General features: G+C 39.9%; 4 protein-coding genes across 10 annotated transcripts; 3 read left to right on the top strand and 1 right to left on the bottom strand.

Annotated features, from left to right (window-relative positions):
- The first annotated feature begins 509 nt into the window (after positions 1-509).
- On the top strand, positions 510-4,540 carry kbtbd12 (kelch repeat and BTB (POZ) domain containing 12). The gene is made up of 6 exons (XM_077573770.1): positions 510-582; positions 821-1,963; positions 2,032-2,302; positions 3,223-3,376; positions 3,463-3,660; positions 3,916-4,540. Exons 2-6 carry the CDS (start codon positions 891-893, stop codon positions 4,080-4,082), a joined length of 1,863 nt encoding a protein of 620 aa, XP_077429896.1. The 5' UTR covers positions 510-582; positions 821-890; the 3' UTR covers positions 4,083-4,540.
- A 222-nt stretch (positions 4,541-4,762) lies between these two features.
- On the bottom strand, positions 4,763-17,109 carry ccdc36 (coiled-coil domain containing 36). 4 transcript variants are annotated; one of them, XR_013295033.1, is made up of 8 exons: positions 7,798-7,912; positions 7,478-7,547; positions 7,168-7,294; positions 6,424-6,546; positions 6,258-6,306; positions 6,109-6,193; positions 5,784-5,896; positions 4,763-5,700 (listed from the first exon to the last, which is right to left on the bottom strand). XR_013295033.1 is itself a non-coding variant. In XM_077572962.1 (8 exons), exons 2-8 carry the CDS (start codon positions 7,531-7,533, stop codon positions 5,053-5,055), a joined length of 1,206 nt encoding a protein of 401 aa, XP_077429088.1. In that variant the 5' UTR covers positions 7,534-7,547; positions 16,832-17,109; the 3' UTR covers positions 4,763-5,052. The 4 variants fall into 4 exon arrangements, 3 of the variants coding, with proteins under 3 accessions (XP_077429088.1, XP_077429086.1, XP_077429087.1); XM_077572962.1 differs by lacking the exon at positions 7,798-7,912 and adding an exon at positions 16,832-17,109 and having other exon boundaries at positions 6,424-6,551; XM_077572960.1 differs by having other exon boundaries at positions 6,424-6,551; positions 7,845-7,922.
- Positions 7,849-14,663, top strand: c8h1orf159 (chromosome 8 C1orf159 homolog). 3 transcript variants are annotated; one of them, XM_077572965.1, is made up of 10 exons: positions 7,849-8,039; positions 8,434-8,499; positions 9,242-9,322; positions 9,402-9,486; positions 10,045-10,140; positions 10,230-10,286; positions 11,407-11,541; positions 12,646-12,671; positions 12,753-12,777; positions 12,888-14,663. In XM_077572965.1, the coding sequence occupies exons 3-10, from the start codon at positions 9,251-9,253 to the stop codon at positions 12,986-12,988; spliced, it is 597 nt and encodes a 198-aa protein (XP_077429091.1). In that variant the 5' UTR covers positions 7,849-8,039; positions 8,434-8,499; positions 9,242-9,250; the 3' UTR covers positions 12,989-14,663. The 3 variants fall into 3 exon arrangements, with proteins under 3 accessions (XP_077429091.1, XP_077429089.1, XP_077429092.1); XM_077572963.1 differs by having other exon boundaries at positions 7,863-8,039; positions 8,322-8,499; XM_077572966.1 differs by lacking the exon at positions 7,849-8,039 and adding an exon at positions 8,305-8,364.
- Positions 15,683-20,371, top strand: perm1b (PPARGC1 and ESRR induced regulator, muscle 1b). Of its 2 annotated transcripts, none has more exons than XM_077572959.1 (4): positions 15,683-15,768; positions 16,858-19,266; positions 19,349-19,465; positions 19,949-20,371. In XM_077572959.1, the coding sequence occupies exons 2-3, from the start codon at positions 16,879-16,881 to the stop codon at positions 19,421-19,423; spliced, it is 2,463 nt and encodes an 820-aa protein (XP_077429085.1). In that variant the 5' UTR covers positions 15,683-15,768; positions 16,858-16,878; the 3' UTR covers positions 19,424-19,465; positions 19,949-20,371. The 2 variants fall into 2 exon arrangements, with proteins under 2 accessions (XP_077429085.1, XP_077429084.1); XM_077572958.1 differs by having other exon boundaries at positions 16,858-19,288.
- The last annotated feature ends 86 nt before the right edge of the window (positions 20,372-20,457 follow it).

Genomic DNA, 20,457 nt, shown 5'->3' with positions numbered 1-20,457 from the left:
TAATGTCCAACAATAAGAGCCCATGTTTTAATCTGCAACAAGTGAGAATACGTGGATAAATAAGGGTTGAATAAATAAATAATTGTCAAAAGGCAACATGACCCCCCCAAAAAAGTAAGGTCAGTTTTTGTTTACTTGCATGCATACAATGTACTGGGCCTTTAATGAAGTGCAACCATGAAATTTGAGTCCGAGCTGTGAGCTTTTCATGGCAGTCATTCCAGAGCAGAGTGCTTGTGACTGAGGCAAACTAACTCCCAAATTTAAACAAATGATTCTAAACAGAATTAAATACATGTTCAAATGTAATTGTAAATACCAGAGTACAGGAATTACGATTTAAAAACGTTAATCTACCCTGACCAAACAAACTATAACCTTCAAAAGATATAGGCCACCAAAACAATGTCTATTTTGAGGTGAGTGTCTCAGAGGCTCGGGGCAGAGGAGGGGGGGTACATATCTTTGCCTCTTGCAGTGACTCAGACCCTCTTTCGAATGATAGCAATAACACATGTTAAAAAAGAACACGATTTAATGTTCTTCTGAGATGGCAGGCGGCAAGGGAAGCTGATGAATTTGGTAAGGATTTACTTCTTTTTAAATGCTAACCGAGCCGCCCATGAAGTGGACGTGCATGTTATCTAGTCCAGTTAAAAATCGTACTGAAATCTTTGTGAGTATTGTCTCTGTAACGTTTTTTGCTGAAATCGTATCATTAAGAATCACGAGACTGACTAACAATAACTAATAACAATTGAAGTATTCCCAAAGCTGGCGCCTGGTTGATTCTGATACTTCCACTCGCTATCTGTTTCAGTGAAAGCCACCCTCGCCGGACACATCATTTACACGTGTACGAATTTCTCAACTTCAACCTTGAAGCAAAAATGGATTTCACCGCAAAACATGGGCTGGTTCTGCTTGAGCAGTTAAGGAAGATGAGAGAGACCGAGCACCTGACGGATGTGGTGCTGATTGCTGAGGGCGTAAGCTTTCCCTGTCACCGCCTTGTCCTGTCTGCCTTCAGCCCCTACTTTCGTGTTATGTTTACATGTGGCCTCCGTGAGTGCAACAATAGAGAAGTTTTCCTTCGGGACACCCCCGCGGACAGCTTGGCTCTCCTCCTGAACTACATGTACAGCTCAGATCTTCCTCTCACCAACGCCAACGTGCAAGGAATCTCGATCGCGTCGTTTCTCCTGCAGATGGACGACGTCTTCACTCAATGCCGGCAGCACATGACCGAAAACATGGACGCCTCCAACTGCCTCGGCGTGTTTTACTTTGCCCGAGATCTCGGCGCGGAGGAGCTTGCCGATCATGCTCGGCGCTTTCTGAGGCAGCATTTTGTCCAGGTGTGCCAGAATGAAGAGGTTTTAGATCTCGAGGCCCATCAACTAGCCAAGTTGATCAGTTCGGATGATCTCAATATTACAAGAGAAGAAACCATTTTAGACGTGGTTCTTTGCTGGGTCAAACACAGTTTTCTGGCGGAAGGAGAAGTACGTAGCAAGCACCTTCCCGAGCTCCTCAGGAAAGTTCGCCTACCTTTGATCAACCCGGACTATTTAAAAGAGACAATGAAGAGGAATGCAGCCTTGCTGGCTGACAGTGAATGCCTCGAGATGATCAGAGAAGCTTTGGAGGTTGTAGAAATGCATCCGTCCGCGGTACCACGCAAGCTCAAGTTACGGTATGGGATGGAAACGACAGATCTGCTGCTCTGTGTCGGTAATGACGGCGGCGGGATTAGGTCACGATATGGCAACTACGGTGAACGTAGCTTCGGCTACGCCCCCGCAACAGGCCGAACTTACTACATCACTTCCCCTCGATACGGAGATGCTCTAGGGTACGTATGCGCAGGGGTTGTAACTGAAGACAATAACATTATAGTGTCAGGAGAGGCTGGTGCCCGCAGGATGTCCCGACAAAAGGAAATGGATGTAGAGCTCTACAGGTGAGAGAGATTAATAATACAAGAACTGAGCAACAATGCGTCACACTTATTATCATTTTGTTTGCCAGGTACAAAGTCGAAGCCCAAGGCAGTTGGGAACGCCTAACATCAGCAGAGTACCGAGATTCTTATGGGCTCGGCTCCTTGGGTGATACCTTGTACCTGATTGGTGGACTGATGAAGCTGAAGAACCAGCTTCTCATCACTAACTGTGTGGAGCGATGGTCTCTCCAGGGAGGACCTTGGCGCAGTGCAGCACCTCTACCAATGCCACTGGCTTATCACAACGTGGTTAGGATGAAGGATCGCCTGTATGTCATTGGTGGTAGAACTCCACAGGTAAAAAAAAAAAAGGTTTTTTTTTTTGCGGGGGTTTAAAAGATGTGAGTGCTTCAAATCAAACTGCTTGAAATATATTGAGAGCGACAGATCTAATTGTAATTTATTGGAGAAATATATATTCGAAGGAAATGGCACAGATAAAGTACCGATAAATTAATTCAAACTGTATTAAAAATGACAACAAAAGTTGTAGAGACTGAGTAAATTTTACTCTAAACAGAGTCTATTTGGTCCCACTCTAAACAAAGTAAAATTTACACTTGGAAGAAAGTCAAATATTCAGAATACATTTTCTCAAAGTATTTTTAGTGTGTACGATAGAATTTGTCTATCCCAATAAAAAAAAAAAAATTCAAGATTTTTCACTTTGAAATTCTAAGTAGATTGGCGGTCTCCCAATCTGAAGTTGTGGGTTTGTTTCCCAACCCTTGAGTGACTTTTTTTTTTAAACTCTCTTCCAAGTGTAAATATTACTCTGTTTAGAGTGGGACCAAATAGACTTTGTTTAAAGTAAAATTTACTCTACAGAATTTGTATCATACCTTCTCGAACTGAACTGAACCATATCAATTCGAATCGAATGGTTCTACTTTCAAATCGGACCGTCCTTAAATCGTTTTGCCCCCGAAGTCATCTTTTGTGGAGATATGCACACCCCTATTCAATATGCAAGATAGTCAAACTTGCCAAGAAACAATCCATCTTCCTGACCCAAATTCAGTGGACTGTTTTTTTAAGAGTATCAGTCAAAAGAGGAAAATATCAACAATAGATCTCATAGAAGGAATTGCTTTGAACTCTGAGGGTCCGCAATAGTATTTTTACTTAAATTTGAGTTCTCGTATTAGGCATCTTAATTTCCTTCATAAACACACCTGTTCTGTTTTGTCATTCCCTCTCTGCCCCTCTTGACCAAGGACTCATACCGAATGGATGACGAGCCAGACCGGCTTAGCAATCGCCTTCTCGAGTATGATCCAAACGTCAACAAGTGGACAGAGCTGGCTCCAATGAAGTATTCCAAATACAGATGTAGTGCTGTTGCGCTCAACGGGGAAATTTTTGTAATGGGTAAGAATTAGGAGAGGAAAGTGAAGCGGCACAAACACAGTCATTGTTATTTGTTGATTCCGAAATTTGTGATGTTGTTTCTATAGGAGGCATTGGCTGTGAAGGTGTGGACCGAGGGCAGTCTCGACGCTGCCTTGATGCAGTGGAGGTCTACAACCCGGATGGGGATTATTGGCGGGATGGACCTTCTCTGCCGTGCTCTCAACTGTCACTGCGCACTAACGCCTCAAATGCTGGTGTGGCGGGAGGAAAGATTTATGTGTGCGGGTACTACAAAGGAGCAGGTGAGATTACTGGTGTGTCGGAAAGGTTTTCAGGACTGATGTCACAAAAGATATTTCAAACCTCAACTACTAACCGTCAATGTGGGCCAGACGAAAGTGTTTTAGATTCCAAGGAGATATCCTCGAAGAGGTTAACTTGTAGTTTGGGTTTGAAACGTTTCTTTTGTAAACCTGTCCTGGAATGACACAACATATACCAAAAGGGTTCAAAAGGGTTTTAATGTGGTACGTGTTTTTCTGTTTTGAAACTCTCAGATCGTCATGATGATATAACTAAAGACATCTTGGAACTAGACGTCTGGGAGAACCGATGGACGGTTGTTGCTCGGCGCGCTTTGATGCATGACAACTATGATGTTTGCTTAGTGGCAAGTCTGAATCCACGGGGACTAATATCTCCACCTGCAGACCTATTGCAGTAAAAAAAAAAAAAAAAAAAGTAGATGAAAGGCAGCTTGGATTTTTTGAATGAATTGAATTGGTACGCACTTAGCTGTATCTTCAAAATTGTACTTCGTAGGAAATTATAGATAAATATGCCTTCACGAGATTTATGCATACTTACTGCAGCATGATGGATATGCTGTGTTGAAAATGTTGTCAAAGCTATTTAGGTTAAAAGTTTTAAGAAAATACTTTACAAGGAAAAACTAATGTTTCATATGAATGAAATCAATGTTAGCTTTAAGCATATATATTTGTATTGCCTTTTAATCCTTCTTCTATTTTCTACAGCTTAACCTGAAAGGGGATCTTAGCCCTGGAGATTTTACGCAATTCCTCAACCTTTCGTCAAATATTTAGCAAAGTGATAAAGTAAGAAATATTTGCACAACTATATATAGTATTTTTGTAATAAAAATGCACCTTATTTACATCACCAATCGATCATATGTGCCATTATTGTTTCTGGCATACTTACAACAAGAACAAAAAGGTGTACAGTTTAATTACGGTAAACAGATCTGCAATGAATCCTCATTTTGAGTATTTTAGGAGAAGTGTTATTAATTAAAACTGTTGATGATATTCATTATTCAGCCCACGCAATAATACGGATATAAGTTACTATTATCACCATAACTTTTAGAACACACATAAATCTGTGAGTGACGTTTTATTTTCAAATGACAAGCCAACAGCACAAACAAAGAAAAAGTTAAATTAAAATGTGATCAGGGAAACTAAAAATGTTACTTGTTTCTTAACAATGCAAAATAAACTCTAATCATGACATTTTTGGAAACGTGTCATGTGTTCAAGCAGGCATAACTTCTCCTAACAACATTTTTATCCAGCCAAATAAATACCCATAGCCAAACGGCTTTGTTTTAACAAAATAATAGATAATAAACATCAATGACCCATTTTCTGCAAAACTGTATTTCACACCTAATCCATTTCAAACAGCTGCCATAAGGCGTCAGGAGGACTGGATTCAATGAGCACTACCTCTGAATTGGGATTCATATTTTGGGGTCTTTCAGGGCTGTTACTCTCTTGAGACCAGCAGCTGAGAGGTGTGATGAAACATCCTGCGGTTTTGCTGGATCTGCTCATTGCGTTGGGCTGAAGCAAAATCTCTGGACCGCGACTGCTTGCTTTGCTAGGGCCAGGACGGTCTCCAAGAGACCTCAAGACATTTGGCTGTTTGCTGCTATCAACGCGGGGTTGGCTATTTTCATTCGCGACAGTGAGCTTAGATCTCTGGCGGACTAGCGGCCTCCTTCGGGACCTACTTGCGGGTTTCTTCTTTCTCATTCTGACAGGACAGTCCAAAGCCGAAACCGGACTGTTTGGTGAATCCTGTGCCTGTGCCGTTTGGACGCCTTTGTCCTGTCCCGGTGACGTCTGCATAGCTTTGTCAGTTACTTGAACAGGACAGAGCTTACCTGAGTGCTCTGACACTAACGCATTGAGCAGCTGCAAGGCCTCCTCAAGCATGCTTTGTTGCTTCAAACTGGCTTGGTTTTGTTCCTGTCTCAGACACTCCACATCGCTGTGCATACTCGCGGCAAGTTCCGTGTTGCTGTCTCCATTCTGACGCAAATCAAGCACAGAACAATATCAGCTTTTGCAACAAATTCATTTACCATTGCAATGTAAACAAACATAGGAGTCACCTTTTGCACCCGTTGCCCTAATTCTGTCATCATCTCTTTCTGGGAGTTCACCGTGTTCAACACCGCGTTAAACTGTTGTGTGTGCTCGCTCTGGATACTGCTTACATTTTTCACTGAATGAATAAAAATTATAGTTGAGAGAGAGGACTAAAACAATTTGATCTTTAAAGTAATGTTTAAGTCAAACAACACGTGAACAGGTCACGTGGATGCTCTGTGACCTGTGTTTACCAGTGATCAAACAGCCCCATCTGCTGGTCAATAAAACTTGCTTGCACACTTGACACACAAACGATTTTAACTTTCACTAGAAAATCTAACATACATGTTGAAGACAGATTGCTTAACTTTTGGAGGATGGTTTCGCATAGAGATGCTTTTTCTTCTGTGTTTGAAACAAGTTGCTGGATCTGAAATATAGTGTTTATTATTTCACAAGAAAAATGAGCCAACTATTGGAAATCACTTACTTACTGTGGTTAGGGATTCGCGAATTTGGAGGCATTCTTTTGCAAACATATCACTGGGAAAAAATAAACATGTCAAAGGATGAGGTTTTGAATCACACCGTAAAGATGAACTAAAGCTAAGCGCTGTGTTTCTAAAGATTCAGCTCAAAGAAACAAAGAGGGACACTTACCTGTCACTTTTTTCTTTTGCTTTCTTCTTTGCCTCCTCAAATGCATCAAGAAATGCTTGATTGTCCTTTGGGTCGCCAAATAACAAAGGTTTGGACTGATAACGGGTTGAAATCCTTGGGTCACTACACTAAAAGGAAAATTTACATTTAATGTAAAGTTGTCTGAAAATTAATTTTCTCACGTTCATAATTTATAGGTATGGTGACAAAACTTTCATTTAAAAAATGTTTTGTAAAAATGGCACAATATGCACATTTTTACCCCAAATAATAGTCTTAAACTCATCATGCCATCTTGTAATGAAACAAACAGCATATGTTAACTGTGATGCATTGGTGATGCATCAGGGCAAGCTAGCAGAAGCACCAAATTACATTCGCAGCCTAAATGCTCTTATTTATTTTCCAGTTTGGGGGGGGTCAGGTATCATTAAATCTAATTTGCCGAGTCAGTGGTGCTGGCTAATGTAAATTAATCAATACCGTATTAGAAATCAGACTGTTTCTTGCCAATCACATTTCAGATTAAACTCACACAATATCTGTCAGCATTTTTCCAGCATCTGACTGAATGATCAGAGCAAGTTAACTTTGACAAGCAAAATATATCTGTAGCAATCTGCACACATTATTATACACAAAATCATCTACTTCTTTAGCGGTCGTTCTATACTATGACCAGTTCAGACACCTCTCATGCCGTCTCGTTTTGAATTTGTTTATAGTTACAAAATCATATATTACCTCTTGTGAACTTTGCTGGGAGTTCCTGGCTGACAAATTCATATCCTGAGAAAGGCTTTGAGAGTTTTCCCGCCAAAACTGGGTCCCAAAGAAAAACTGACTATCTGTGAAGTTGGGGGCTGAACTTCTGTAGATTATAAAACAAAACAAAAATAGTAATAATAAATACTGTACTGCTTATGGCACCTGAGGTGACAGCCACCTCAAGTGAATGAGTAAAATAATTACAGTACATGAAATTAAGTTGTTGTTTTTTAAATATATAAAATCAACAAACAACAAGTAGCTTTGTTTGTTATCTTATTATCACCTGTATCCTGTTGGCTGTGTGTTCAGCATTTCTTTTATGTTTGCCTTGTGATTCATTGCTTCAGCTGCTCCTAAAAACAAAATGTATATTTTTTTAGGTTCGTTTTTTTCCTTCTTTTTTTTTTTTAGATTGGTCATTCAGTGCTTTAGCATTCAATTCATTCACTGTGCTTTAGCTAAACATGTTGTTAGCATTAGCTTAGCAAACATTCATCAGTCCAGAGATCGTTTACTGGAAACACCATCTAGCATAGCACCCACTCGTCGTGTATTTTTCCCCTTTGGTTACATACTCGACGGAAAAATGTAAAACTGACTTACAGTTGGCATATATGTAAGGAATGGACGATAAAGACATTCGAATTTACCGCCCATAAATGTCAGAGGGGGTCGAAGGTGAGGTGCATTCATGTGCCCACGGAAGGAACGTAAAAATCCTGCGACCATTCTTCCTCACGAACGTGTATTTGATTTATGTATTCAAATACGTTCGCGTTCTTTGCAATTCAATTCAAAAATGATTAATGACTTTTTTTTTATTGAACACAAAGCAGTCACAGAAGGTATGACTTATTGTGTTTTGTGATTGTGAATAACAACAGGTAGATCTGTTATTCTAGGTTAATCGATTAGGCTACATTTTATTTATTTAAAAATATTTAGTCCGGTGAATTTTTACGTGTTTACGTTCATCATGAATGTGAAAGTCAAATCTGGATGTTGACGACCATGTTTCTAGATATCGACAGATGTACTGTGAAGATTTTAGTGTGAAGTTACTCCACGGATGTTAACATTAAATCAGTTCAGTTGAGTAACTGACTGATAAACTTTTATTGTGAAAGCTCCCGACGGATGTTGACAAGCTGATTGAAAGCGAGCAGCAAGGTGCTGTTTGCTTTTAATGACATAAGGAAGTGTGTCGATGACAAATCTGACAAATCGAGTTCCCCACAGATGAGGTCCGACTTCTGCTGAATCAAGCCAGGAGTTCGATCCTGGCCAGATTCCTCAGTTTCGCTGGTGAGTGATCTCCACGCCCCCTCGAATTTAGCAAGATGATCTGATCTGTGCTATGTTATGGTACAATACACATCGATGCCTCACCACTAACACAATCGATGTATATATAATTTTTTTTATTGTGTTGACGCACAGCGACAGTCGGGTGACACAGGTTGATTAACTAAAATGCGAATTTAAACGGGGAAATGGTCGACTGAGTTATGTGCCCCTATCCTAGTGTTTCCGAACCTTTTTGCAGCTAAGGCATATATTTAAACATCTCACGGCACACAACAACACGTACATGTTGTGTAAAGTACTAGAATAATGATCCTGTCTAATTCTACTCAGATTGACTTGCACAATGTTCGGATAAATGAACACAAATCCGTACTGATCGCAGGAAGCCATGGCTCTGTTGTATGAATGGCAACAGGTGGACGGCTTAGTTGTATTTTCTGCCATCTAGCGGAAGAGCATTTGATCGTTTTGCTTGTAACTACAATCGTCTCTCGCCTTGCATCGCAGCTCACTTTTAAAGGGACACAGCCACGCACGCATTAAATGTCACAGATACTACAGTTTAGATTGTGTGGATATGTTACCAATCATGCGCATGAAGATGAAAAATATACTTTATATAACTACACAAATATTTGGTTGTTTCTTTATTGATTTGGTCTTTTGGTTCTCCTTATAATGGTAAATTAAACGGGTGTATGCAACAACTTTATTTGATTCTTCTTTCTTTCATTTAAAGGGCTCAAACATGGCTCTGTCATTCCTTTTGGTCTTAGCAGCAACAGTGATTCTTATCAGACCGGAGACACCCGTAACCAAGGTAGAAAAATAACCAGTCCTGTGTGCTTCATTCAGCTTTGGCCAAGTTTCTCACAAGCCACCATGTTGTCTGTTCACAGGCTCTACATCATAACTCACTTGAGTGCTGCAATGAGAAACAGAAGACAAACAGCTCGTGTTCAAACGACACTCGCTGCGAACCAGGTACCATGTCTGAGGCGCTCAACAAATGTGTTGGCGTGTGTTTATGATTTTATTGTTTTCTGGCCTTCCAAACATTTAAAAATGAAGATTAAAGAAGGAATTTATTTAAAACGGATGTATTAGATTCACATTATCTATCAGTATTTTTTTTGTTTTTGTTTTGTTTTTTGATGATTAAAGTTAAAAAATAACTCAAGGTGCAACCAACAAAGATAAGATAAGAAGCTATAAAATGTCACGCCATTGAAAGTACTGTACATGCTAAACACGGAATTGTGTGGATTTTTTTATTATTATTATTTTTACGTTTGTTTGCTCAAGCTCGGCACATGTTATCACATCATGAAAGATGTCCTGGCTGGTCCACCAGTTTTATAGACCGCAAAGTAGGTCATTCGGTGTTGCTATGGTGATGACAGCTAACATGAGTCTCCCTGTTAGAAGCAAGTTAATGATCTCAATGACATTCAACATGTATTTAAATGTCAAAAGAATCCACATTGTTGTCTTAATGGGCCTTTTATGGGAAAATGTTATCGTATGATATGATATCTTTAGGATGCTTCTTCCGTGTCCTCGAGAGCAGCAACATTGTTTGCATATTGTGCGAGCCTGCCTCCGTAGACTCGCAGAACATAACAACCTGCACCTACAGTAAGTAAATTTTGAGCATTCGTGTATTTTGTTTGTAAAAACATGGAATAGTTTTGTTTAATTTACTGTACTTGTGTTTTTGCCGTTAGACTACACTATGGACAGGAGAAACCATACAACAGTCACAACTGTAATGCCTAAAATTGGTAAGTTATACATCCGATGACTGTACTGCCATTTTCTTCTTAACTCATTTACTGCCATTAACGACTATAGACGTCAAAAATTAATTAGAAATATTTCTATTAGTTTAAGATTTTTCCCACTTTTGTTAACAAGAGTATGAAAACATATATTTTTTTTATTGTACATTTTAGAACAGATATAAAAATTTGTGATTAATCGTGAGTTAACTAGTGAAGTCATGCGATTCAATTACTAATTTTTAATAATCTTTTCTTTTTTTAAATCGCGTCAGGCGATTAAAAATTGTAATTGTAATTAATTGCATGACTTCAATAGTTAACTCAGGATTAATCACACATTTTATATCTGTTCTAAATGTATAATATTTTTTTCCTAGGTTTTCATACTCTTGTTAAGAAAAGTGGGAAAACAATGTTAAACTAATAGAAATAGTTCAAATGAATTTTTGACGTCAATGGCAGTGAATGAGTTAAATGTGCTGCAATGTCCTTTTAAATGTTCCATTGAAGAACAGAATGACTGATATTCATAATTCCTAATACAATTATCTAAAAGGTATACCCCAAATATCAATATTACTACTACTTATTCTTAATGCCTCCTTCGCACCTATTGATGTTTTGTGTTAAACAATTGTGAAAGTCACTTAACTGTAATTCTAATCAAGTTTTTGCTGATCACACAATCACCTTTAGATGGCATAATTTCCCCTTTTACACTCTCAGTAAGAAATAGCGGCATCTGTTTTGTTTTCACACAAAGAGCGCAGGTAGCAGAAACTTTTAGTGTTAAGGTCATAACAATACGGTATCAAAACTGAAAACTGTCCATAAATCTGTCACCTTTAAAAAAGTAGAACTGTTAACACGTCCCTTACAACTCACAAAATATTTGCCTCCATTCCAAATGCGTCCATATGAGCTCATAAAACTACCAAATGTAATATAATTATTTATAATATCATTATTTTATGTTAATTAAAAAAAGGATAAATTCCTACAGTGAACTTCCTCCAACTGCGGCAACGAACACAAGTACATATTTTTTCAGGCAACAGGCTGATGGTGCGAATTGGCTCCAGCCCGTTAATTTGTGTTTTCGTTTTCTGTCTGCGAGCAGGAGGCGCCGGCGTGGCCGCCTCGCTTCTTCTTGGGACGCTGTTGATCAGCCTGTTCTTGATCCTCTCCGTTGCCTCCTTCTTCTACCTCAAACGCTCCCATCGACTCCCAAATATCTTCTACCGCCGCAACAAGGGTAAGCACGGTTGCACTCCTCGCGCTTTGACGTCGCAATTTCACAGCGTTCCCAATCACTCACCGCAATGGGAAACATTTGCAAGACAGACCATTTGGGAGAGATTTTTTTTTTTTTTTTAAAGTGGAAGTCAACCTTAAACATTTCTTGACAATATGTTATATGTGACCTCACTAGTCTAAACATGAATTCTGATTAATATTACATTTGTTAAATATGAGTTATGAAAAATCCATCTCAGGGGGCGGCCATTTTGCCACTTGCTGTCGACTGAAGATGACATCATGGTTGCTCAGGGCTCAGGCAGCGACCAATCACAGCTGACCTGTTTTCTGAAGCTGCGCTTTGATTGGTTGGTACCTGAGACCTGAGCAACATTGATGTCATCTTCAGTCAACAGCAAATGGCAAAATGGCCGCCGCCTGAGATGGATAAAAACGGCTGGATTTTGCTCTTTAACTCATATTCCACTAACGCAATATTAATCGTATTTAGACTAATTGGGGTGCATAGAACATATTATTGTCCCCCCCCCCCAAAATGGGGGTTGACTTCCCCTTTAAATTGTTTTACCACACTCACACACATAAAATACATTTAATCTTATTTAATGGGGAGCTAAATGCAAAAAAAATAAAAATAAAATAGTAGTTAACTGAAATTGACGTCAAACTGCTCTCAAGTCACTCGACGTTGCCAAAACGGCAGCGCCCTGAAATAGATGAAAGTACGGATGAATGGATTAATCTGCTGAATTCTTATTACACAAACGCAATATTAATCAGAACACCGTGTTTAGACTAGTACGGGCGCATACAACATATTCTTGCTAAGAAAATGGTTGTGTTTCTTTCCCCTGTAAACATACTTTACGAGCATAAAATGCATAGAAAGTACTATGCATGTTTCAGCGTCTGTGTACATGCGCCTTTAAGAGGCGGGGCCTATTGGGGTGGCACGTGACAATCAGCGAATCTGCATGTTGCTCACAGTTAATAACCTTAAAAAAAAAATGAAGTCAGAGCTCCCATATGGTTGTTTATGCAACATAAAAGCAGAAGTCACAAATCAATCAAGCTTATGTATTATTCTTTCCTCTTACAGCTTTTATATTCCAACCAAGTGAGACGGTAAGCGTGCTTTGTTTATGTAAACCTAATTCGGGAACTTGGAGTCAAATGTGTCACCATGGCAACATTTTATTCTTCTAGGCTGTGATGATTCCTTCCTCTACAGGTAAGCTAACCGTTTACTCAACCACATTGCCAAACAGGTTATACTGTACAATCAAGGTTTGGTGCAGCTTTATGTAAATACTTTCTAATTGTTCTTTTTCTGGTTTGAAGCGCGAAAGCAGCGATACGTCAGGCGGGAGCGGCCCTCCGCGGCGGCGGCGGGTAGCAACATCGCATCCACCGCATCCACCACGAGGGTCCATAACGTGTAGGCGGGAGCGAGCCAAGGAACTATGTGAGAGTTTCTCATCGAAAGATGTCACGGTTTGACTTCTTGGGAGCCAAATTTGAACAGTTTTCATTCCATGATGCCTCATGACTAAATCGTGTCTATTGTTTATATTTTAAATGTAAGTCACGCTAGTTTTTTGTCACACTTGAATTTGACATTTTTATCAGCAGACAAGCTCATTTCACGTAATTGCTGCACTGACACACATGTATGAGCTAATATATATATATTTTTTTGTGGTTGGGGGGGGGGGGGTACCGCATTAGCCTCTTTAGCGTTCCATAACAACCTCTATTACGGTCATCATCAGCATATGTCGCATTTTTAATTATTGCAATCACATTGTGACATTTAAGTTACATTAGTCACGTTCACAAATGAGGCAACCAAGCGAGCGGATTTGAGTTTATTCATCAGTTGGAGGGCTAATGTGAACTAGTTGGCTGATGGTGACAAAACATCGTCATCATAACGGCGCAGTCTGGGCTGTTTTTATTTTTATTTTTTTTGTGTCTACAGTCTGTACTTTGCTATCTAAGTTAAAAAAATTTATTTATTATTTGTATCCAATCAGCCAAAGTGAATGTATTTGCCTTGTACAAGCCACCACAGTTTGGTGTGTATAGTAGGTACAGTGTAGCACAAAATAATTAGAACCATAGTTAAATTTTGAATTTAGGGTATCTTTTAGCCGGAAATTAAACATGAAAGTGGCAAAAGAGAGATAATGTGCAGGGATTATTATTTTTTTTTTCCTTTTACCGAATAGTTCCATGTTCCAAATAAGTCAATTCAATGTTCTTAATACAGAATAAATTCAAATGCTTAGACTACCATGAAAATGTTGTAAAGTTGAGGAATATCATTTTTAAAATGTTAATATCGATTTTGCCGCTTTCTTGTGTTATTGTGCTATTCAGAAGATAAACATAAAAAAAACAAAAAAAAAAACTAAGCCAAATTATTAATATTTCTGGGATTACGTTTATGTATGTAAAAAAAAAAAAAAAGAGCTTTATTTTCAAGTAAGAAATTATGTTAACTGAAAGAATTAACCACCCCCAACTTAGAATAAAGAGAAATGAGAATAAGATCTTGGTGCACTTTATAAGCAGTCAGGCCAGCTTTTTTACAGAGATGCTTCAGGAGAAGATGTTGCTCACTTTTTAGTGAATTTTTATTGTCGAAAAAGCCGGGGATACTCTTCAATATTAAATGATGTATATACTCGCGTGCCAAAAGTTATCGAACAAACAGAATGTGAGGATGACTGTGCCATGAAGAGCTTTAAATGTTGAATTTCGAGTTGCTACATAATCCAGTGGCCTTTTGCTGTATGCACCACTTTCCAAAATGAGCTCTCCAAGTTTTGCTTGCCACATTTTATATTTTGACTACGCTTGCGCTTTTGAATGAACGCGTGTGGCTCAAGCAGAAGGAAATTGCTTTCTGAACAAGAAGTGATCATGTGATTTTTTTTTTTTCTCCCCCACATGTTTTTTTTTTGTGTTTGATATTTGTCAGCGCAATACATGCACATGTTGTTTTATACAAATGATATATTGTTTTGTAACCGTGTACTTGTGATGTGAGGAAGACGGTTGTGGCGATGCGACGAATGTTTGCGAGGAATAAAAAGCACCTTCCAGTAAGCATTGTTTTGTCTAACTGCTCGCCTATTCTTCTTTGGTTTGGAGATTAGTGAGAGTTGTTTCATTTTTGTAGATTATCTTGTTACAAAGAAAACTTTCACAAGCATTGATTAAAAAAAAAAAAGTGTAGCTTTGAAATGAGGAAAAAATAAGATTTTGCTTGAGTTAATTCTCTATTTTACTCTTTCCTTAAACATTTAGCAAAACTAGCAAGGAGCATCCGGGTCCCACTACAAAGATAACAAGACATTAAATGGGGCAAATTTTAATTATAGTCAATGGAGGGATGGCCTTTTTTTAAAAAAATAAATACATTTTTTTATAAAATGTTCCTACTGATGATGATGCGGATTATTTCACATTTCATTCATTGTTGCTTAAGATAAGATAACCTTTCTTATTAGAATTTTTAAGCAAAAAAAAAAAAAAGAATTTTTAAGCAATCCATCTAAAAGGCAACGGCAAATAGGTAACACACATCAGTCACATGTTCCAATACTTTTGCTCACTTAAAAAGTGGGTGGCTTCAAATGACACGTTCTGTTTTTCACATGTACGTTACCATAAAGTAAAAGCTGGACTTGTGAACCTTTCTCATAATCATCTTTCGATCTAAAATCCAAATGTCAAAAACAAAAGAATTCGACCTTGCCGTTCCAATACTTACGGAGAGGACTGTATATTTCTAAAATTACATTTACAAGGTTATCAACTTTTATGTTCTGTTTATCCAAAATTCCTTGGCTCTAATACATGACCTAAATGCAAACCGCTTCATGTAGACATTTTGAGTTTGCTCTCACAAATGACATCTTAGAGGTCAAATGTTTTTTTTCGTCTTTGGTCTGGCTCGTCATGTAAACAGTAAAGCATAATATTGGCACTCCGTGTCATATGATCGAAGGTGCTGAAATGTTACACCTCTGGTCGTAGAGGGCAGGACATGTTCACCAGCAGCTCCATGTGACTGAACGTAGTCTATTTATAAAAAAAAAAAGCGGTACAGGGCGCCAGCCGCGCCAGGCTGTCATATGTGAGGTCGCCAGAGAACGGGACGTTTTCCTGCGGGAGAATTCAGACTGGAACGTTTGTCCTTGTCTTCTTGCAGGTATGCGGGCTCATATAGTGTTAGATAGAAATGACTTACACAACTGACTGTATTCACGTGACTTTATTTTGTAATTTGATATTGTGCAGTCATTTGACCTCACTTCAACAAGCATGGTGGCTCTGAAGTGTTTAAGTGGTCGGCGAAGGGGGCTTTAATACTTCTATGGCACTAAATGTCTCAATTTATCACAAACATTTGGACATAATATTATGTACACATTTGATGAAAAAAAGCCACATCAACAATTAACTTATTCACTCCCAGCCATTTTCACTGAAGCAATCCCCTTCGCTCCCGGCTGTTTTACTGGATTTTGACTGATTTTGCAAAGCCTGCAGAATATTGTGTTCTATTGCTATAAAAACATGGACCTACCAAAAAAAAGATTAGAGCCTCTTGTTCAGGGAAAAACACTATACTTCAATCTGTTCCGTTTTGCAGCAATTAGCATTAGAATAAAGCTAAATGTCATCATTATTCACAAATCAGTTTAAAACTGTGGGGGGGGGGCAGCTTGTTGCAACATGGCCCTGGTTGATCTCTTATACTCTGCTGCCACCTGCTGGTCGTTTTTTGTAATAACTACCATCGCTTCAACCATTCTCTGGTAATATTAAAAATAGAACAGATTTATACGTTTTTGGGAGCAAATGAGTTAAACTGTTTAAAAGGTTTCGATTTAACAATATTCATGTTATCATTGAGGTCTATATAATATAGCTTGTGGTGATACGCAAGGGATAGACATTCACCACTGACCAGGTAGACAATCCGATTAGATCACCTCGGGTTCAACAATTGTGGAGATGCCATAAATGATAAGACAAGTAGATGAAGGCAAGTCATGTTTCTTTACTCTCCACAAAAAAACGGATTGTTTTCTCATAGCAACCTAAAAACGACTATAATAAGAGGCCTTAAATCCTAAATACAATATAGCCTCGAAATAACTGCTACTCAAGTGCTCTATATTTAGCACAAACATGTTGCTGCCCAGACAGTTCAAAGCTATGAAGGGTACAAGAGGACAAATAGGCAACATAAACACTTGCACACTGACCTTTGTTTTGACCTTTCTACTCCCAGGAAAGCATGTGAGGCGTCGGCATGGATGACTTGGATCACAGCTTGCGCATTGCAGAAGAGGACTGGTCCAACTTCTACCAGGAGAGCGAGAAGTGCCGTCTGCCGCAACCTCTGCTTGCCTGCCCTGAGGAACTCCGTTGTCCGGACTCCTCGGTTTCAGCCACTCAATCCCTACAAAGCTTAGTTGAAGATATTAGACCTTGCGTTGAAGTGGAGCTCATTCAGGGTGTCATAGAAACACGAGAGGATGATAAGGCCAAAATATGTAACGATACAGAAATCCCCCAAAAAAGCATCAACGTGAGGCGTCAGGCTGAGGATGGCGACAAAAATGCTCTGAGAGAGGAGAAAGAGCGCTGGTTTGTCACGCTGTCGCTGAATGACAATCCAGTACGTCGCCGAGCCTGTGCAACTCCAAAGGGGAAAAAAACTCAACCAGGACAAAACGCTTGCAGGCCCAAGCGGGAACTTCAACATGAAAGTGAGGTGAATAAAAATAGCAAAAAACAGGCAGGGCAGAATAGTTCTTGTGATGTCATGCAAAACATTTGCAAGGAAACCACGCATGATGATGATGATGATATAGTCCAAAACCATAGACAAAGACCCCTGCACGGTGAAGATAGAAAGCAAAACTGTGAAGAAGGAACAATGCATGATGACGATAGAGAAGGAACCGCGTACGATGGCGATATCATGAAAAACCAGAGCGATGGTGAAATGATGCAGCACGACGGTAGAGAAGCAAAACTGCATGGTGATGATCCGGTACGTAGCACGAGAGTGGGAATCCTTCAGAATCAGAACCTTAGTGAAGGAACCTTACATGAAGGTGAACCCATAGACAAAATAGAAGGAACCCTGATTGGTGACGATTTCCTCCAAACCAACATGGAAGGAACTTTACATGATGGCGGTAGGATGCAAAATGATACGGAAGGAAACCTGGAAATGGAAGACAAAAACAAAGCGCATGAAATCTTCCATTTGGAGAGTGTGGACTCAGCGGATCAGTTTGAGGACACTGTTGAGTTCTTCACCCTTCACAGTTCTGGTTCTGAAATCTATCTCTCCGCGGCTGAATCAGTGGATCAGGATCTCTTTGAAAACTATCCAATAGAGTCTCCATCTTCCTCCTCCTCATCATCATCATGCAACTGCGATCCAATTCAGAGTTCTGGTGTTGAGATCTTGCAGACCAGAGAATCAGATCCCAAATGTGACGGTTCTGGCAACCAAGCGTTTTTTCCATTGACTGGTCACAAAGGTCAACAACCTCCAGCGGATCTGACCAGAGTCCAAACAGAACCTGACCTTACAGCATGTGTCGGTGACAATCCTCGGTCCGTCCCTGACGTCATCGTCACCCCGGCGGCCGACGGCCCCGAAGCGTACGCCGAGGCTGCGGGCGGCCCGCCGTGCGTCTACGCCATCTCGGCCTTCTGGGATGAGATGGAAAAATTGACCATCAATGACATTTTACAGCTGAGGACGGCAAGAAGCCCGGAGATGTCCGACGTCCCGTCACAAAGAAGCTCCCTAGTGGACCCCGAGGAGCATCTTTTGACGGATGGAGGCCTCGCGGATGTGTCCGATGCTGCCGACTCAGACTATTTCACGCAGCTGGACGGTTCCAAGGGTGACCGATCCAGCTGGGATTTCTCTGTGTGCGATTTTGAGGAAGACTATTGGCAATTTGTGGGCATTAGCAGGAACCCCAGTCCGGATCTGACCTGCAAAACCTATGAGGAGGAGGACGAGGAGGAAGCTGGAACCAGGAGCCAGACCCCGGTACCAGAGGACTTTGTAATGTCAAGAGGGATGACGAAAAACAAAAGTGTGCAGAATGTTCCCGCGCTCAACATGGAGGATTTATCTTTACACGATGATGAATCCAAGGGAGGCAGTTTGAGATCGATAATATCAACACCTGTCCAAAGAGATGATCTGGACTCTTTCATCCCACAGGGACCGGCAAACGTCATTTGTGTGCATGATCCCCAAGGCATCTCATTGGCTCCAGGATGTGACGACATGTTTCCGACATGTGAGCATAAAATATTACCGACCCACAGCCTCAAGTGGAAACCCGTTCCGATCTTCTCCTGCTCGCATCCTACCGCCAAAGAACTCACCCTGCCCAAATGTAATGATCCATTTTTAAGTGCAGACTTTTCGGAAGAGGATTTTATTTCTCCCATCCGAATTGTCTCGCATGCGCTCCGTGTGGCTGAATCTCAAATTGGGGAGAGTTTGATGCCGTTCGCAAAAATCCGCTTTCAAGACAAAGGCAGCGTCTGGTGCAGAAGGGCTGACGGGTGGGAGCTCCCAGCCCAAAGAGAGGAGGGCAGTATCGTCGTTCCAACAGTGGGCGGAGCCTCTCCTCCAGCACCTGAGCAGCAGAGGACGGTGGGAACAATACAAAAAACAGGTAATCATAGCAGACGGGGAAATGAATGTAGCTAAATTGAATAATGAATGTTCCCTCTAGTGCGAAAAGGCGTCTTGTCTGCGCTGCAGCAGTCTGACATGTGTTTGGTCTGCATCGCATTTGCCTCCTGGGTGATGACATCATCAGATCCAAAGTCTGCTGATGCCTGGAAAGCAGGTAGGAAACGTTCATTGTTCGTCATATTTGGTTTATGCTCAATTGGACAGTTCATTAGGTACACTTGTGTTGGAAATTTACATTACATTTAGCCCATGGGTGTGCATCTACAGTTCATCTTGCTGATTTCATAAAAAAAGTATATATATATATATATATATATACATATATATATTAACTTTAACATATCAGATCATCAAGCCAATTTTTACACGCCTACTTATTGATGACACTGCATCACATTGCACATCACTTAAATAATATCCGTCAGAGGGAAGGATTGGATTATTATTATTTTTTTTAAATCAATCTATAAATAAAATTTTGAAAAAGCATTTTCTATTTTCTTTGTTCGATATTCAAATTGGTTTGATGATCTGAAAACAAGTGTGATAAATATGAGGGAAAAAAAAGTAACAAATCAGCAATCACATCTCATCAGATATTGACGTGACGATATCAATTGTGCGATATCTTTTCTAGCTCTGCTTGCAAACGTGAGCGCACTATCAGCGATCCAGTATCTGCGACAGATCAAGTGAAGATGAAGAATCCTCAACACTTGGGTCCATTCAGAAATGATATTTATTCCACATCATGTACAATCATAAGTGTGACAGCATTTCAAAGTTGAGACGAGCTTGAAACTAGATGGGAAATTTCAACTTGTAGTTAATTCAGTTGACTGTTTCCAAAGTATGCAACATGATTGGCTGAGAAATTGGTTTTGTGTGTGTGTGTTGTTTCATGTGATAAAGATTATCCTGCACATTGCACAATTCTATCCACTAGCCAAGTAAGCTGTTAATACCTGGACCACTATTGAGTTGATGGATTGAAGGGTGGTAGTGTGAAAGACTGGTTAAATAATCATATTTTTGAAAAATAAAAATAAATTTAATGTGAGTCTGTCTTGCCATCACTTACCTTCAGATGAAAGGTACATATACTGTACTTAAAGGGGAAGTCAACCCCCCCAAAAATGCCTTGAC

The sequence above is a fragment of the Vanacampus margaritifer genome, chromosome 8 (genome assembly GCF_051991255.1).
Source record: "Vanacampus margaritifer isolate UIUO_Vmar chromosome 8, RoL_Vmar_1.0, whole genome shotgun sequence".
In the NCBI taxonomy this organism is placed as follows: Eukaryota; Metazoa; Chordata; class Actinopteri; order Syngnathiformes; family Syngnathidae; genus Vanacampus; species Vanacampus margaritifer.
This window is presented reverse-complemented; position numbering and strand designations above follow the sequence as displayed.

Coding starts and splice junctions, on each gene's coding strand:
- kbtbd12 (XM_077573770.1), top strand. CDS start 891: ATGGATTTCACCGCAAAACATGGGCTGGTTCTGCTTGAGCAGTTAAGG. Junction 2,303..3,222: donor TTGGTGGTAGAACTCCACAG/GTAAAAAAAAAA, acceptor CTCTTGACCAAG/GACTCATACCGAATGGATGA. Junction 3,377..3,462: donor CGGGGAAATTTTTGTAATGG/GTAAGAATTAGG, acceptor TTGTTTCTATAG/GAGGCATTGGCTGTGAAGGT.
- ccdc36 (XM_077572960.1), bottom strand. CDS start 7,887: ATGAATGCACCTCACCTTCGACCCCCTCTGACATTTATGGGCG. Junction 7,295..7,477: donor ACACAGCCAACAGGATACAG/GTGATAATAAGA, acceptor TATAATCTACAG/AAGTTCAGCCCCCAACTTCA. Junction 5,897..6,108: donor AAGCAATCTGTCTTCAACAT/GTATGTTAGATT, acceptor TTATTCATTCAG/TGAAAAATGTAAGCAGTATC.
- c8h1orf159 (XM_077572965.1), top strand. CDS start 9,251: ATGGCTCTGTCATTCCTTTTGGTCTTAGCAGCAACAGTGATTCTTATC. Junction 9,323..9,401: donor CGGAGACACCCGTAACCAAG/GTAGAAAAATAA, acceptor GTCTGTTCACAG/GCTCTACATCATAACTCACT. Junction 11,542..12,645: donor CTTCTACCGCCGCAACAAGG/GTAAGCACGGTT, acceptor TTCCTCTTACAG/CTTTTATATTCCAACCAAGT.
- perm1b (XM_077572958.1), top strand. CDS start 16,879: ATGGATGACTTGGATCACAGCTTGCGCATTGCAGAAGAGGACTGGTCC. Junction 19,289..19,348: donor GGGAACAATACAAAAAACAG/GTAATCATAGCA, acceptor TGTTCCCTCTAG/TGCGAAAAGGCGTCTTGTCT. Junction 19,466..19,948: donor TGCTGATGCCTGGAAAGCAG/GTAGGAAACGTT, acceptor TATCTTTTCTAG/CTCTGCTTGCAAACGTGAGC.